General features: G+C 47.4%; 1 protein-coding gene across 1 annotated transcript in view; it reads right to left on the bottom strand.

The window, feature by feature from the left end:
- The window catches only part of MDGA2 (MAM domain containing glycosylphosphatidylinositol anchor 2), a gene marked incomplete at both ends in the record, with an annotated part of 293,058 nt that overhangs the window by 91,295 nt on the left and 186,294 nt on the right, over positions 1–15,469 (bottom strand). Inside the window, one exon of the mRNA XM_082058279.1 lies at positions 3,382–3,651. Within this exon, the coding sequence (XP_081914405.1) occupies positions 3,382–3,651 (270 nt within the window). The remainder of the gene's footprint in view (positions 1–3,381; positions 3,652–15,469) is intronic.

The raw sequence follows: 15,469 nt of genomic DNA on the forward strand, positions 1-15,469 counted from the left end.
AGTCCTCCCGCCACAGCTGGGCACGAGTGGGACACGGAGAAGTGTCCGTATCACCATGCGTGTTGGCCCAAGGGCTGCAAGTCAACAAAGTTCTAATTCTAATCAACACAATATCCATAGGAAGACTGATTATCATTTACCTCTCGTTGAGACCGACAGAGGTATATGGTGATAAATTCACGATGAAAGCAAATTAACAGCAATATTTTGGGTGGGAAAGAACATGGAAGCAAGTGCACCAGATTTCCCCCATCCTGGCTTTCACAACAAATTATTTCCATCGCAGCAGAACAACATGTTTTTTCCTCTCCCATAGAAAAACCAGAAAACCAGAACATCCTCCAAACAAGCTCAGCAAAAAATACACACATCAGGTATGGGAGGTTTTCTTCGTTTTAAGAGAAGGAGAAAAGTATCAAGTTTTTCCAAGAGGAGTCAAGATTCCCTCAGAGCATCCTCTGCTTTCTAATGGTTTGTCTAGAAATACATTCTGGGAAGCTGATGTAATCATCAGTCTGAGAGCAGGACGTGAAGACGCCACTGATGAGAACACCCACCAATACTCAAATGCCAGCAGACTCGCAATCATTTAAAGAACTCATTAATCTAAAGAAAATACTGAGAAAGAAACTTTCATAATTAGAATTGGTGAGCAGCCAGCTTGGCTGAACTAGAAGAGAATTTCTTCTTTCTCTGGTTTGACCTGAGACACCTCGATGGATGACAATGCCCCTGATGGAATGAAATATTTTGCAATAACTTTGGGTGCAGTTAACACGATAACGGCGTTCTTTAAAATGGATGTATTTCACCAAATCTCACTAAAACCTCGACAGGTAAGCAGCACACGGTCACTGGTTTGCCTCTGGTGAGCTCCTGTTCAAAACAAATGGAGGAAATAAAAGCTATTGCACGACACCTGTGCCTCTTAAGGAACCTCATCGTGGTACCCAAAACAATTTCTCTCTATCATCTCACCTCATTTATAATTATTTTTAAGTTATACAGGCCAAAAGAGAAAGAAAAATAAAACATTTAAAGACTGTTATGCCTAAATGGGTTCCTGACTGCAACGGCAGCTTTAGTGTGGTTTGTTTTGTTGTTTTAAGAACAAACATCTTCCATACCAATGCTCCCTGGAAGGGGAGGCGTTCAAGTGACAGCAGAAGAACAGAGAACATATTAAACGCGTATGCATATTTGGAAGCTTCCAGATAAATCTTGGGAGCTGACAAATGGAAAGCAACACCCTAACCCACCCCAGGTCCCATTGGCTTCCTGGCCACAAGGGCCCAGTGCTGGCTCATGGTCACCCTGCTGTCCCCAGGACCCCCAGGTCCCTTTCCCCTACACTGCTCTCCAACAGGTCATTCCCCAACTTACACTGGAACCTGGGGTTGTTCCTGCCCAGATAAAAGACTCTACACTTGCCCTTGTTCTATTTCATTACATTTCTCCCCGCCCAGCTCTCCACATTTAAAAAACCAAGAGTTGCTGGCGGTAAGGCAGCATCATGGAATGACACACGTACAATAAGGGCACGTGTAGATAAATGCACAGTGAGATTTAGTGCATTTTAAATGGAACCAATTTCATCTGAGTCCTGACGGTGCTTTGAAACAACTTTACATTTCTGGCTGGGTGAAATTAGGGGATTATTGTCTAATCCTGGACTGGTTGTCCACCTGCTGGAAGATGGGAACTCCATTTACCAAACGCTTCTCTGATACAAATTTCTCTGATATTTCCCTCCTAAACTCAGTATCAATTTAGTAAAGATAAATCAACCAAGACTGGAATAAAGATGTTTTTTCCTAAAAGACAGTTTTTCCCCTTTAGCAGAAATACTAAGGGGAAATGCTGGCAGGTAGCAATGCACGGGGCTAGGAGAGCGCTGTGCTTCGTTTATTTAATGGATTGCTCCTCGTTGCGGTCCCTCTCAGAATTAACGGGGCCACACAGCAGAGGAGAGAAAGAAAAAATGCACCTCAAATGCTTTAATGATATTTTGTTGAACATCTCGCAGCTCCTGGGCATCTCACAGACACCGTCTTCTAGAAATAAAAGCGCGAGGGCATATTATTATGCTGTGACTCATGAAATGTGTATGTGCAGGGAGTGAGGGGCTCTGCCTTTTCCTCTGGGCTCTGCGGTGCTGTCTGCCGGGTCAATTAAAATACTCAGATTTCTTTTCACACAAAGACCGTCTTTTCCCTTTGCTTATTCCGAGCGTGCGTTTCGCTCGCGTGTCCCCTTTGCCACCTCATCGCCACTGTGAATCACAGCAAATGGAAGTCGATGCGGTGTTCCTGAAACACGGCTGCTTCTGCCTCTTGACAACAGCGCCCCAGAGCCAAATGTCAGAAATTCAAATGGAAATACGGTATCACAAATAAATCCGGGGATGTCTCCTGATAAACCTCTGCAGCCCTGGGCTGACGCAATGTTCCCTCCCTGACCCCCAGCACCGAAATAGCTTCTCATTCCTCGTCCTGCTGAAGAGTGTGATATGTTGGGCAATAAGAAGTGAACAGGGGTTATGGCTCTCATAAAATATTCACACCACTGGCTCCTTATACAGCAGTTTCTCCTGAGTATGATTAATCACCTGCTATTATTTAAGTTCCTATAAAATGGGAGCTTATGTTTCTCTACCATTCGGAGATTAGATTATAGAAAATTGGTTTCAGATGAACTGTTTAGTTCAGGTAGATTAATCCACTCTGACGATGCCCATCAGGCAATCGAACTCCTTCTCCAAACCAAGCGCCCATGTCCCTGGGGTTATCCAGAACGCGATAAACAACCGGGGAGAGTTTCCCTCCACCTGGCAGTAATTGTTCTGCAAGTACTCTTCTCTCACTTTTATCTCAGACAGACATTTATCCCACTATTCAGTATAATTAAAGCATAAGTACTAATCTAAAGCTCCTACCCGGGGAGCAAGTCGTCTGATGGCAGCAGATTCACAGCGTGCACAGCAGCCTTAATTTCAATAACATGTTCAGCGGATGAGGAGGAAGATGAAGGTGAAGTGGGTAATGACATCTCCAGGAGCGTGGGATGCGTTTGCTGCCAGGACAGCTTGTCACAGGCAACGTCCAGGAAAGACGGTGCCTTTGGAGACCATTTGTCCCCGGTGTGGATGGGAGAGCTGCTGCACCTCCATAATACAAAGGGGCACCATGCCACTCATGTTCCAGCTAAGATGTTTGAGCTAAGCGCAAGGGCCATTGGCTGTTTGAAACCAGCACTAACTCAACTCATACCTTATTAGAGATTACCAGAAATACGTTTGGAAACATAGGACTGCTACCCTGTCAGATTAGGATTCAATTCACCTTCCAAGGTAAAGGCCACTAGTTGGCCAGCTCGGCTTACCTCTTACAATGATGTTGGTGGACTTTTTCGCAGGATTTCCAACGTTGTTGTTGGCGATGCAGCTGTAGGTGCCAGCATCTTCTGCGGTGATGGCAGGGATGGTTAAAGTGCCGCCGTTCAGGACTGTCTTCTCAGGCAGGACGCCGGCAGACCTCACCCAGGTCAGGCTGGGCACTGGCTCCCCTCCCGTCGTCACGCAGACCAGCGTGATCGCTTCTCCAGGGTTCACCACTATCGGGTCATCCACAAGAAGCTTAATTGAAGGGGATGCTGCAAAACACAAGAGGAAGAGGAAGGTGTAGCTGGGCTATGTCTGTGGTATTGCCCAGTCCCACCCAGCAAACTGGGATGAGCAAAGGCACGTCAGCTACAACGCTCTTTGCACAACTCCGTGCCCTCTGAGAAGGGTGCTCCCCAGCCTGATGCTCCCCCCGACACCACGTTTCTCACCCTGCTCAGTCACTGAATCATAGAACGGTTTGGGTTGGAGGGACCTTCCCAGCCCCCCAGTGCCCCCCCTGCCATGAGCAGGGACATCTTCACCAGCTCAGGTTGCTCAGAGCCCGTCCAGCCTGGCCTGGGATGTCTCCAGGGATGGTTCAGCCACCACCTCTCTGGCCAACCTGGGCCAGGCTCTCACCACCCTCAGGGACAACAATTCCTTCCTCATGTCCAGCCTGAATCTCCCTCCTTTAGTTTAAACCCATCACCGTTGTCTTATTGCAACAGGTTCTGCTAAAAAGTCTGTCCCCATCTTTCTTCTCAGCCCCTTTTAAGTACAGAAAGGCCACAGAAAGGTCTCCCCGGAGCTTCTCTTCTCCAGGCTGAACACTCTCAGCCTCTCATGACCTCTCACCTTGCTGTCAAACTGCAGATGGGGATTTACATATGGACAACCCTGCAGCTGTGCTGGGGAAGTAACATATAATGTACGGGACAGGTGCCAACACGCTGGTTTTTAAACCCTGGAAGAAAGGAATTAGTAACAATCTCCTTGTTTGGCACGGAAAGCATGTTGTTCTCTTCAAGTCAGATCCTACCCTTTGAAAACCAGCCCTCCTAATCCACCTGCCTCCCCAGTGAGCTCCTTGGGACTTGGCTGCCAACTGAGCTGATTTGTAGAGTGTGAGCTGGGTCTGTTGAATCGGGAAGAGCCGTGTCCCCTGGGCACCATCTCCTCGCACACCGGGACGCTGCAGAATCCAGCACAGAGGCTTTTTGCCCTGCACGGGCTGACAGACAGTGGGACCGGGGCTCCAGCTCCCATGGACACGCGCGAGAGCTGCAGACTTGGGTCCCTATTCATAACAGAGTAAGAGAAGCCCCATAAAATATCCTATGAGCAGCTGGAGGGGCTTCCCTTGGGCAGGACCACCAAACCAGCTGAGCTACATTGCAGCACAGGCCAATGGGAAGATGATGCTCAAAAGGAAGAAAGTGGTTAAGTTTCATTCTCTCTTCTGTTCCATGAAATACTTGCAGAAGACAAGCACCAGAAATGCTCGGTATGAAGGGACAGGGCAGGGCAATTCATTTTGGATGCTGGAATTTAAAATCATAACCTGAGCCGTGACATCCCCTGTCATTTGTGTTGAGGGCTCTGCCCTTGCCGAATTCAGCCTTTGCTTGAAGGCATACCCTAAACTGCATAAGCATGAGCCAGTATATAAATACATATTACTAGGACAGGAAAAGCTGCAACACTAAATAAACACAGGCAAAAATGTGAAGGATTGAAAGTCTGGGCAAAGAATACCAGAAAACCTGACAATAAAAAAAATGGAAATAAAAATGTTACACCCAAAACCGATATCACTCTCCTCATTATTACAGAGATATTCTCTTGTGTGCTCTGCTTTATATATGAATCTTATTTCAATACTAAAGGAATACACACTAATCACTAAAGGCAAATACATGAGTCAACTAGAAAACATGAGTTTGCTCTATTTGGTTCAGCCCAGAGGAATCAGCTTCCTCGGGAGCACTTCACTGAGAGCAGCCCTTGCACACAGGGAACAGGCTGCGAAACACCTGACGAGAGCAAAGGCGCCTCTTCCAGCTCCTCCCGCCCCGACACCCCACATATACTCCCCACGATAAATTACTGGGTTCATGTAACCAACTTAAAGGTGAAGAAACTGGCTAAAAATACAGACAGAAAACAAGTCAGCCCACTAACCGTGTCCCTTTGCTTGTGTCCCCGACCTGATATTCTTTCATCAGTTGATGCATCCATCAGCTGATGGACCCCTGTTTTGGGATTAGAGGCATGAAACCAGGCAGTATGTCATGTTTTGTGCTTAAGAAGATTTTGCTTGGGTGAAGGTGGCAGAAACGGGGGTCCAGATACCTGCTGTGCGACCAGAACTGAGCTCCAGACCTGTAGGGTCATCACCAACCAGGAGGAAGCACCCATCTGGCCCCTCTTTGTCCTTCCTGCCCTCTCCAGTTTAACTATTTTCCTGAACTACTCGGGTAAGGAACCCTCTCGGCTCCCACTGAACATCGAGTCATGAGACAGGGAGCAACAGAACCACAAATAACGCTTCGAAACTTAGAACGAACAATGAAAGCTCCAACAACGACAACCCAACCTGGTGCTGCTGTTTACCGCAATGGCCTCATAATCCCGCAGATGAAAGGAGGCCCTTTACCGTCCTTCAGGTAGACAGACAGAGCAGCCGATGTGATAAAATGCTGTGATACATCCTTTTCATCGCAGCACTCAAAACAGTAAGTACATGAAAATGATGGTCTGCATACCGCAATTCCTCTTTGTTTACACCACATGTTTCCCTTAAGTACAACCTATCCCACTCAACTATTACCGCTAGAAGCCTGATTTCAACTAAAGAATATTAAGAAATTCACAAGGGATGTTAAGGTTTCCAGCAAATGAAACTCAGTGTAGCATATAAAGGGTCAAATACCTATTATGAATAGAATATGAATACAAGCAACAACGAGCTATTATTTTGATGATTGTCTCTGCTTGAAGCCCTATAGATAATCAGCGTGATATCACAATGCACCAGTAACACAGAACCTCTTATTTTCAGCTTTATCGTGAAACTGAGGATAGAACAGGGTCTAGTGCACTGTTTGACTGACTTATTGTCATGTACACACTGCCAAGTTCTGGCCTAGGAATGCAGAGACTGGAAGTTCCCTGGTGGACATTGTCCTTCCACTGCTGAAATACGCCTGGTCCTGTGGACGTCCCCATGTCTGCTCATCTCTGAGAGCACAACCTCCACTCCCAGTAAAACCAGCATCGACCTCTCCTCCTTCCAGCCAGGGATCACGGAATCACAGAATCACAGGATGTCAGGGGTTGAAGGGCCCTGGAAAGCTCATCCAGTGCAATCCCCCCATGGAGCAGGAACACCCAGATGAGGTTCCACAGGAAGGTGTCCAGGCGGGTTGGAATGTCTGCACAGAAGGAGACTCCACAACCCCCCTGGGCAGCCTGGGCCAGGCTCTGCCACCCTCACCCCAAACAAGTTTCTTCTCAAATTTAAGTGGAACCTCCTGTGTTCCAGTTTGCACCCATTGCCCCTTGTCCTGTCACTGGTTGTCACCAGAAGAGCCTGGCTCCATCCTCCTGACACTCCCCCTTTCCATATTGATCCCCAGGAATGAGTCCCCCCTCAGTGTCCTCTTGTCCAGCTCCAGAGCCCCAGCTCCCTCAGCCTTTCCTCACACGGGAGATGCTCCACTCCCTGCAGCATCTTGGTGGCTGCGCTGGACTCTCTCCAGCAGTTCCCTGTCCTGCTGGAACTGAGGGGCCACAACTGGACACAAGATTCCAGGTGTGGTCTCCCCAGGGCAGAGCAGAGGGGCAGGAGAACCTCTCTGACCTACTGACCACCCCCTTCTAACCCACCCCAGGTCCCATTGGCTTCCTGGCCACAAGGGCACAAGGATGGGGAAAGATGGTCGTCAACACCCAACTGCTCATGGGCCAAACACGAAGCAGGTGATCCACGGTTTCTCATCATGGCTCTGGTTATTTCAGAAATTAAAGGGAGAGGGGAAAAAGCAGCAGGGAGAGTCAGCCGGGGAATGAAGGAGGCAAATGGTGAAAATCCCAAATGCTCACTAACTCCAGCAATGCCCACGTACGCCATGGGGTGGCAGAAAGCTCCAAGTTGGAGGGTGCTTGTGTTCACTTCTCTACATCTGCCCAGACTTAGATGTGGAAACACATGGGGCTAAATCACAAGTTTAGTCACCTGCTGGAAGACCTGTATTAATTGACTTGGGTTAATTAACAGCTTACAGTGATTCTGCAGGTCTGCTTTCCCAGATGCTTCCCTGTTTGACTCCATCCGGAAAGGCTTTTCCCCCCAAACCACAGGAACACTCTAACTGCTCCCCACAGGATGCTGCACCAGTGCAGCTGCAAACAGCTGCTTCTCAACGCAGAGCAGGAACACAAAGCACAGAAAGGAGTAACAAAGGCACAACGACAAAATTCCATATAGCAGCAGGGACAGTGCTGGCCTGGGTTGCTCAGGGGTGCTGTACAATCTCTCTCTCTTCCAGATTTTCTGAGCAATCATCTGTTAGACGCTACGTTTAGGAGCAGCTCATGTCAGAGCTGGGGGAGCAGAGCTCGCTGTCGTGTGAGATCGCTCCCTGTTCGAGTGTCAACGACAGCAGGAGGTCCTGCCAAACTCCAACTGCTCTGATCTACCTCGAGCTATCTTCTGGGCAGAGCCTTCCCCTGTGCTGTCCAGCTCTCCCTGCTGACTGCAGACAGAGCCCAAAGATCAGCTTAATCCACACAGGTAAGACTCAGATGGCAGAGGATGGGTGACATCAATCCCACCTTTAGGATGAGGATCTACAAATGCATCAGGAGCCTACAGATGGGAATGGGCAGAAATGGTTGTTTTTAGCAACGTCCCTGTGCTAACCTCCCATTGATCCCAGTGTTCTGCAAATCCTCTTAGATCCCGGCACCTGAAGAAAACTGAAATTTTGACCTAATCCCCCTCTAAAATGGATTTGTTGTCTCTTCTATTTATTTGCAAACTTTCGGGGCTAACCATGATATACAGCATAAATCTAAAATACGTAATTCATTTTTTCGTGGGGCAGCATGATTAAAAAATGGGGCAGACATTTATAAAGATGACAAGATGATCCCGAGCAATTATAATAGTTGATGATTATACCAAAATATTGTTGAAGGATGAATAAAACTCGTGCTTCAGGGCATAAAATGGTATATTTTTCTGGACTAGGAGGGCAGACTATCCTATATCTGTCTACTGCAGCTTTTCTATGCATCTTCTGAAACGTCTCCTATGGGCTGCTGTTAAGGACAAACATGAGACCTGATTCAAAAGGACAATGTATGCGTTAATACATTCTTTGCATTTGTAAAGCATCTAACGTGATTGAACTCCAACCAGGAGACCCACTATTAAGCCCCAGCTCAAGCTGTGATATTTGTTTAGATAGACGGAAATCATGTAATTGAGTCAGAAGGAAGAGGAGATAAAGACTTCTCCCACGGATCTGACTCTTACTAAATCACACTTGTAAAAACGAGTACATGCGCTTGTGTATTCCTGGTACGAGTCTGCAATGGGCTGGGTTGGCCGTTCCTATGTACACCGCTTTGGGGATTCAGGCTTCAGCCCCCACGGTGCAAGTGGTTCTACCCAATGGCATCCGCACCAACCAGGGGAGCAGGAAGACAAGCGTGAGGCTCAAGAAATCACTCGCATCCTTACAAACAAGCTTCCACACGGTCCCAACCGAGAGCATTTGCAAAGACATGCATTGCAGTGACAGTAAGGCAGCAATTCATGCCTCCAACCTTGATTCTGTTTAACAAAAAGTATTTTTGCTGAGGCTGGTGGCCACGTGTACACAGGGCTCTTCTCCCATTGCTTCAGAGCCCCCAGCGCTCAGCAGGGGGACGTGCCATCAAAAGACAAGTTGGGCAACTGCACCAGCCCAGAAGTTCCCTCTGCTGCCCAGCTGCCTCCCGGCACAAGGATGAGCCCCTCGGCTTTTGCTTAGATCTTGCAGATCCCACAAAATTCCATCGAAAGGTAGGGATGTATTTTATTCTTTTCCACTGCTATGTTCTTCTGGATTTAGTTTAATCTCGCATTGTCATTGCTGTCTTCCTTCCTATTCATCTCCTCTCCAAACTAATCTGAATTTTTGCGTTTCCCCCCCCATAGCCCCAGAGTTCCACCTGTTCACATCACAAACCCCTGGGCACGGAGACACACTGACACAGATGGGCACACACAGATACAGGACCGACATCCTCAGTTTCATGTAGAGTTGAAGAGTGGCGGATTTTGGAGTTTTAAGCATTGATCAGTACCGATTTGGAAAGCTGAGCATCAGAACCAACACAACTGTGCAATAAAACTGACAGACACACAGGAGGTGCTCACCTATGCAATCTGATACATTTATACAGAGTTCCTAATGCACCCAGAATGTCCCTGCCAAAGGGAGACAATATTAAACGAAGTGTATTGTGACCCTCACAGCCACTTCCAAAGCTTCACCCTGGCTCAGGTCTGGCTTAGGTGACCACCAGCCACCAGGATTGAAATGAACCCGGGGACATCCAGTTGGACAAGCAAAGCATCTCCCAGCCCGAATTTCCACCCTGGCACCAGCAGAGACCCAGCCTGGCAACCTGCCCAGCGGATACTTTCTTTCGACTCTTTGATAGGAATGTTAAAATTAATTATCAAACGATAGCAAGCTTTGGTAAATATCTGCACGGGCGAGTGCACGGAACAAGCTTTCCAAATATCCTATTTGGACATGGCAATGGGAACGGCAGAGTGTTCAAAAGCCCTCCGCATCTTTTCTGCCCTTTCGAAGTCGGGGTTTCTGAGCGCCGGCCCCACATTGCCAAGCGGTGGGTGGTTTGGGGGGGACAAAGGCGGCCACAGAGCGGCGGCGAGCTCAGCCGCAGGAACAAGGCGCCACTCACGCCCAGGGAAACCGCGCGGGCCCCATTCACGTTGCAGCTGCATCCTCGGTGAAGCGACTTCAATTCACAGGCTTGCGCGGGCAAGTTTTGCTCCCGCGTCCAGTGCGTTTCACGGGCTGCGGAGCCGGCTGGGAACTCAGCAGCGCGGGTGACAAAGAGCGACGGGAAGCACACGGGGTCACAACACATGGCCCTGGTAGCCATGTAACTATGGAGAATTTAGATCAAAATTGCATCAATTTTATCTTTTTTCTACCTACTATTAACATGTGTGCACAAGACAAGTGAGGCACTGATGACAGAGGTGGAGATTAATTATAAAACGTGGCTCCAACACACACCAGTCCTCGCAGAGCAGTAACACAGCATGCAACGCTCACTGGTTTTGATTAGTGACTGGGGCAACAGCTCCTCAGACGACTAAGTCATCATTAACACCCTAAGATACACCCTTACCAATGTCACTTTACCAAGCACCTTTGACCTAAGAGCCCAGCTCTACAAGAAGATGCTTCCAGTTCAAGTGGAGCTGCCGACGCATCATGGGCAGAGACTGGAAACGTCTTCTAATCAATGGCCCGATCCTGAGCTTCGCTGAACGGTGGAGAAGCAAAGTGCTGCTGCCTGGGAGGAGTATCTGAGGCTGCTGCTACACTGGGAGGAAAAAGATATCTGTCGTCAATAGCAAATGGGAAAAAATCTGGCACCAATGGACGTTACCATTACAGTGAGATAAATATATGTATTTAGAGTGGGTATATGAATTTGAGATAATGTCACAATTAGCTTTAGGGATTACTGGGAATGCAAAGGAAAACTAATACTTTAATAGCAATATCAAAGTAGAGGCAGAAAGTCGTGTCCTTGACAACTGACTCATCTACGATGAATAAAAATGAAAAGACATTATTTCCTCCAGTTTTGTGAATTATTTCATATGCACAACTGAAGTAATAGAACGTAATTGAATTATACTTTCATATATACTTGTGTGTATGCATCTGTTTAATTTACAGCCACAATTTCTTGCAGGAATACAATGCGTATACTCCTAACTATACACATTATGAATAGTCCCTTTCAAGTCAGAGCAGAAAGAGAGAACATTTGAGGTCCCTGCTGGGCTGGGAGCACCATTTCTGTACTTATTTACTCAGTCAAGTTCAAAAAAGAATAGATTATAATTCCCAGCTGAAGTCCAGATTTTAAATTACAGGGTAAAAATACACTTTTCATTGACCACACTGCCACACCATGCTGCAATACGGTAGGTCCTTTCTTTCCATCAATAGTCCTTAAAAAAACCCAACCAACAGCGCCCTAAAAAACATCTCCAATCAAAAATGAAACAAAAATACACCCCAAAACTGAACACCAATGGAAATAATTTTTATATGCCCACCCTCTTCTGCTTTACCCAGAGAGGTAAAGCAGAAGAGGGTGGGCATATGAACCATCCCTGGAGACACCCCAGGCCAGGCTGGACGGGGCTCTGAGCACCCTGAGCTGGTGAAGATGTCCCTGTCATGGCAGGGGGGGCTCTGGGGGAGCTGGGAAGGTCCTTGCAACCCAAACAGTTGTAATTCTACCCTCTCTGTTGCTACTGAGACAGCCGTAACCTTCTGACTGCTGACAGTCCTACTCACTGGTTGAGGTTGGAGGCATCTCTGGAGGTCCGTACCACGGGTTGCCCAGGGTTGTGTCCAGATGGCTTTTGACTTTCTCTGCGGATGGAGACTCCACAACCTCTCTGGGCAGCCTGTGCCAGTGCTCAATCACCCTCACGGTAAACGTACTTTTTACAGTCACTGTCAAGTAGTGACCAGGCATGTAGAGCTCTTAACTTCAGTGGCGTCTTGTCCAGGTGCTGCACGTAATCCACGGGCAAGAGTAGCAAAATACTCCTGCTCTAATGACTTCCAGTTCTAGAAAACTTTATGTTTAGACACAGCAAACACATTTACTATCCACCTCAACCTTTGTTTTGTTTTACTTGCTCTTTTCCCCACCTTTAAAATGCCAGCACTCCCAGAGGCAGAAGATAGAAAGGCAAAGTTCTCAAATCCCGGTTCTTCCAGGCATATGTGCTTTTTTGACTTAATACATACAATTAGAGACATGACACGTTCCCAAAACACCCTTCAGTATTGCAAGTGTTTTAGGGTTTACTCTGACACACACAGGGTGGATTCTCATCTTTGCAAAAGCCCCAGACCTGCTGTAGTGCCAAGGGATAGTTTGTTCCCCCCATGACTGCCAGAGCCGCCCCTTAGTCTGCGTGTCTTAAGCTCAGCCTGGGGTGCACGTGCCCCCCATGTACCAGCAATCACTGCTCAATCTGAATGTGCTACCTGGTCAGAGATAAAACAAGACCAACCAACCAACCAACCAACTCACCCCCACCAAACCAACAACTTACATTCTTCAGTTTCCCCTGGGCTGGCCACCACAATAAAGAGCCTTAAAAGTTGAGTAAAGTACAAGCTCATTTTGTCCGGGCACACTACCAAAACTGGAAAATTACGACGTTGCAGGGGAAGCAGAGAGGGGACTTACAGGAAAGAAATGAAGCAAATAATTAGATTATATTTAACAAGGCCCATTTTCAGTTCAACTTGGTGTTTCTATGCTCACGTATGTGCGAGTGAGCTGGCCTGGAGAGCCAGGCAGGTAACCCTGAGCTCCCCCTCTATCCTCAACAGCCTTTGCTTTCCTCCTCCAAGTTGTTTGTTGTTTTTTTCCCTGAAATCCTCAGTTTTTCAGCCAGCGGGGACGCAGCTCTGGTGACTCATCCCTTTATTTCGGTCTGCCCGGCTGCTTCCCCCCGCAGCAGCAGCGCTTTGATGCCTGGCGCTCTGCTCGTGCTGCCGTTCACGCACAGATGTGGCATTGATGGCTCTGCCGGGGAGGGAGGGAGGCGGGTACGTTTGCTATTCAGAGCACTTCCTCGCTGGTTACGCTCTGGAGACAACTACAATAGCTCCCAGCTCCCACACTGTAGGAGCTATTCATCCTGTGGACGTTTTATCAAGAGGGTGCGAAGGGAAGGCAGGATCCTCCCTTGAGCGGCAGAGCAGCGCTCAATCAGCTTAACCCCATCGTGAAACCCTCCCCTTCGTCACTATATTTAGATGCAGGGTTGTACACGTAGGCTTAAATTCATCCCGGCTAACGTCAACCATCCGAAAGTCAGGCAGGCAATCTGAGTTCGTGTGTCTCGATGAGATACAAGCACCCCCAAAGCACAATTCCTGCTCTCCAGAAATAGATGGGCTGAATTGCTCTTTGGGGTCCAGTACTCCCTGAACAGCCAGTGCACTACAGACACCTCGGCTTCCAGACTGCTCTTTAGGTGAGAAAAACCCCATCTCACAACAGCAACAATCACCCATGCAATTAGTAGACTGAGAATGACTGGCTAATGAGGAGAAAGGCCCCTCAGGGTTGTGGACAGCGATCTGGACACAGAGCAAATATTGTCCATGTGTGCTCGCTAAAAGGGAATTCTCATGCACGGATGCATAAACAAGAACTTTGTTGGGAAATGTATGGAACAAGCCCTGTGTTGAACCCCACGGTTACGGTGCTGGGTGCAGTGGAGTGCTCTACATGTCCTGAACTTTACCGAGGAGATGGGCAGAGGAGACCAACAGGAACAGGGTGAGGCAGAGACGATGTGACTCATAGACAAGAAGAAGGAGCCAGCTTCACTATCCAACAGAAGAGATGGGACAAGATAACCATCTTCACATATACAAAATGTTATAGAATCAGAGAATAATTTCGGTTGGAAGAGACCATCAAGATCATCAAGTCCAACCATAACCCACCCCAGCACTGCCCCATGTCCTGAGAACCTCATGTCCGTCTGTCCAACCCTCCAGGGATGGTGACTCCAGCACTGCCCTGGGCAGCCTGTTCCAATGCCCCACAGCCCTTTGGGGAAGAAATTGTCCCTAAATCCAACCTCAACCTCCCCTGGCACAACTTGAGGCCGTTTCCTCTGCTCCTGTCACTTGTCCCTTGGGAGCAGTTGTTCAGTGCAGGATCACACCTTGTTGTCTCACACCCTGACAGTGCCAGGGGATGCTAAAAGAAATACTGCTTTTCAAAATGAGATAATTCTCTTTACACTGTATTGTCTGAATGAAAGGAAACAAAGCGAGTTCATCGTGACAGACAACTGCTTAATGAAGAGATTAAAAGTGAATTAAGCTTTTTCCAATTTGCTTCCCCACCACATGCGCCAGACAGAACACCAGCTTCAGCTGTGATCTGAATGAGCTCTGTCATACAGCTAAAATATCACATATTGAAATACTCATCTTTCTTGGTAAAAGTTACTGTTGTGGATTAGTTCTATATTGGAGGCTGCCAAAAATCAGCCTCAATATTATCTATCAATGATCACCTGCACTAAGCAGCCTGAACCAGCTGCTAATATGCAAATTAATATTCATTTTCAAATTAATCTGTGCCACCAAAAATGCTCTGTAGATCAAGGTACAAGTTCTATTTGCTTTTACTCAGTCATATTAGAAGAAATATCAGAAGAAGCCCTGAATTTCAGTGGTTTTCTTGGTTAACATGATTCCTTTTCTCTGATACTTTGAAACAATGAATGCTCTTCAAAGGATCCATTCATGTTATTGTTAGATCCAGGCATTTAGGTGATTCAGAGTTGGCTATATCTGAAGTTACCTTTCCCAGCTCAGAAGATTAATTAGTGAGTCACATGCAAACTGGTGGCAGATTTAATATCACCTGTCAATAACTCCTATTTGACACAGAGCAGAATTACGCTTGGAATAACACAGCTCCTGTGTTTTCAAAGGAGACCGTACCTGCTCCCGCTGAGCATCTTCAGAAAGCAGCACCTCCCGACCAGTGTGTGGTCCAGGCTTAGGCAGGGCCATCGGTCTTTAAGCCGTACTTCAGTTCTTACACAGACAACGATTTCCATGACACCATTTTGCCTTTTAGTCTGCTTGCTTTAATCACAGAAGCTGCTTCACCTTTTCTCCAGCCTGTCAAGACCCCTGTTTTGGCCCTTCATAATTATTTTGTACATTATTGTTCCCAGTTTGGATCCCCGAGGGATGA

Source organism: Streptopelia decaocto, assembly GCF_964273445.1.
Source record: "Streptopelia decaocto genome assembly, chromosome: 7".
Taxonomy (NCBI): Eukaryota; Metazoa; Chordata; class Aves; order Columbiformes; family Columbidae; genus Streptopelia; species Streptopelia decaocto.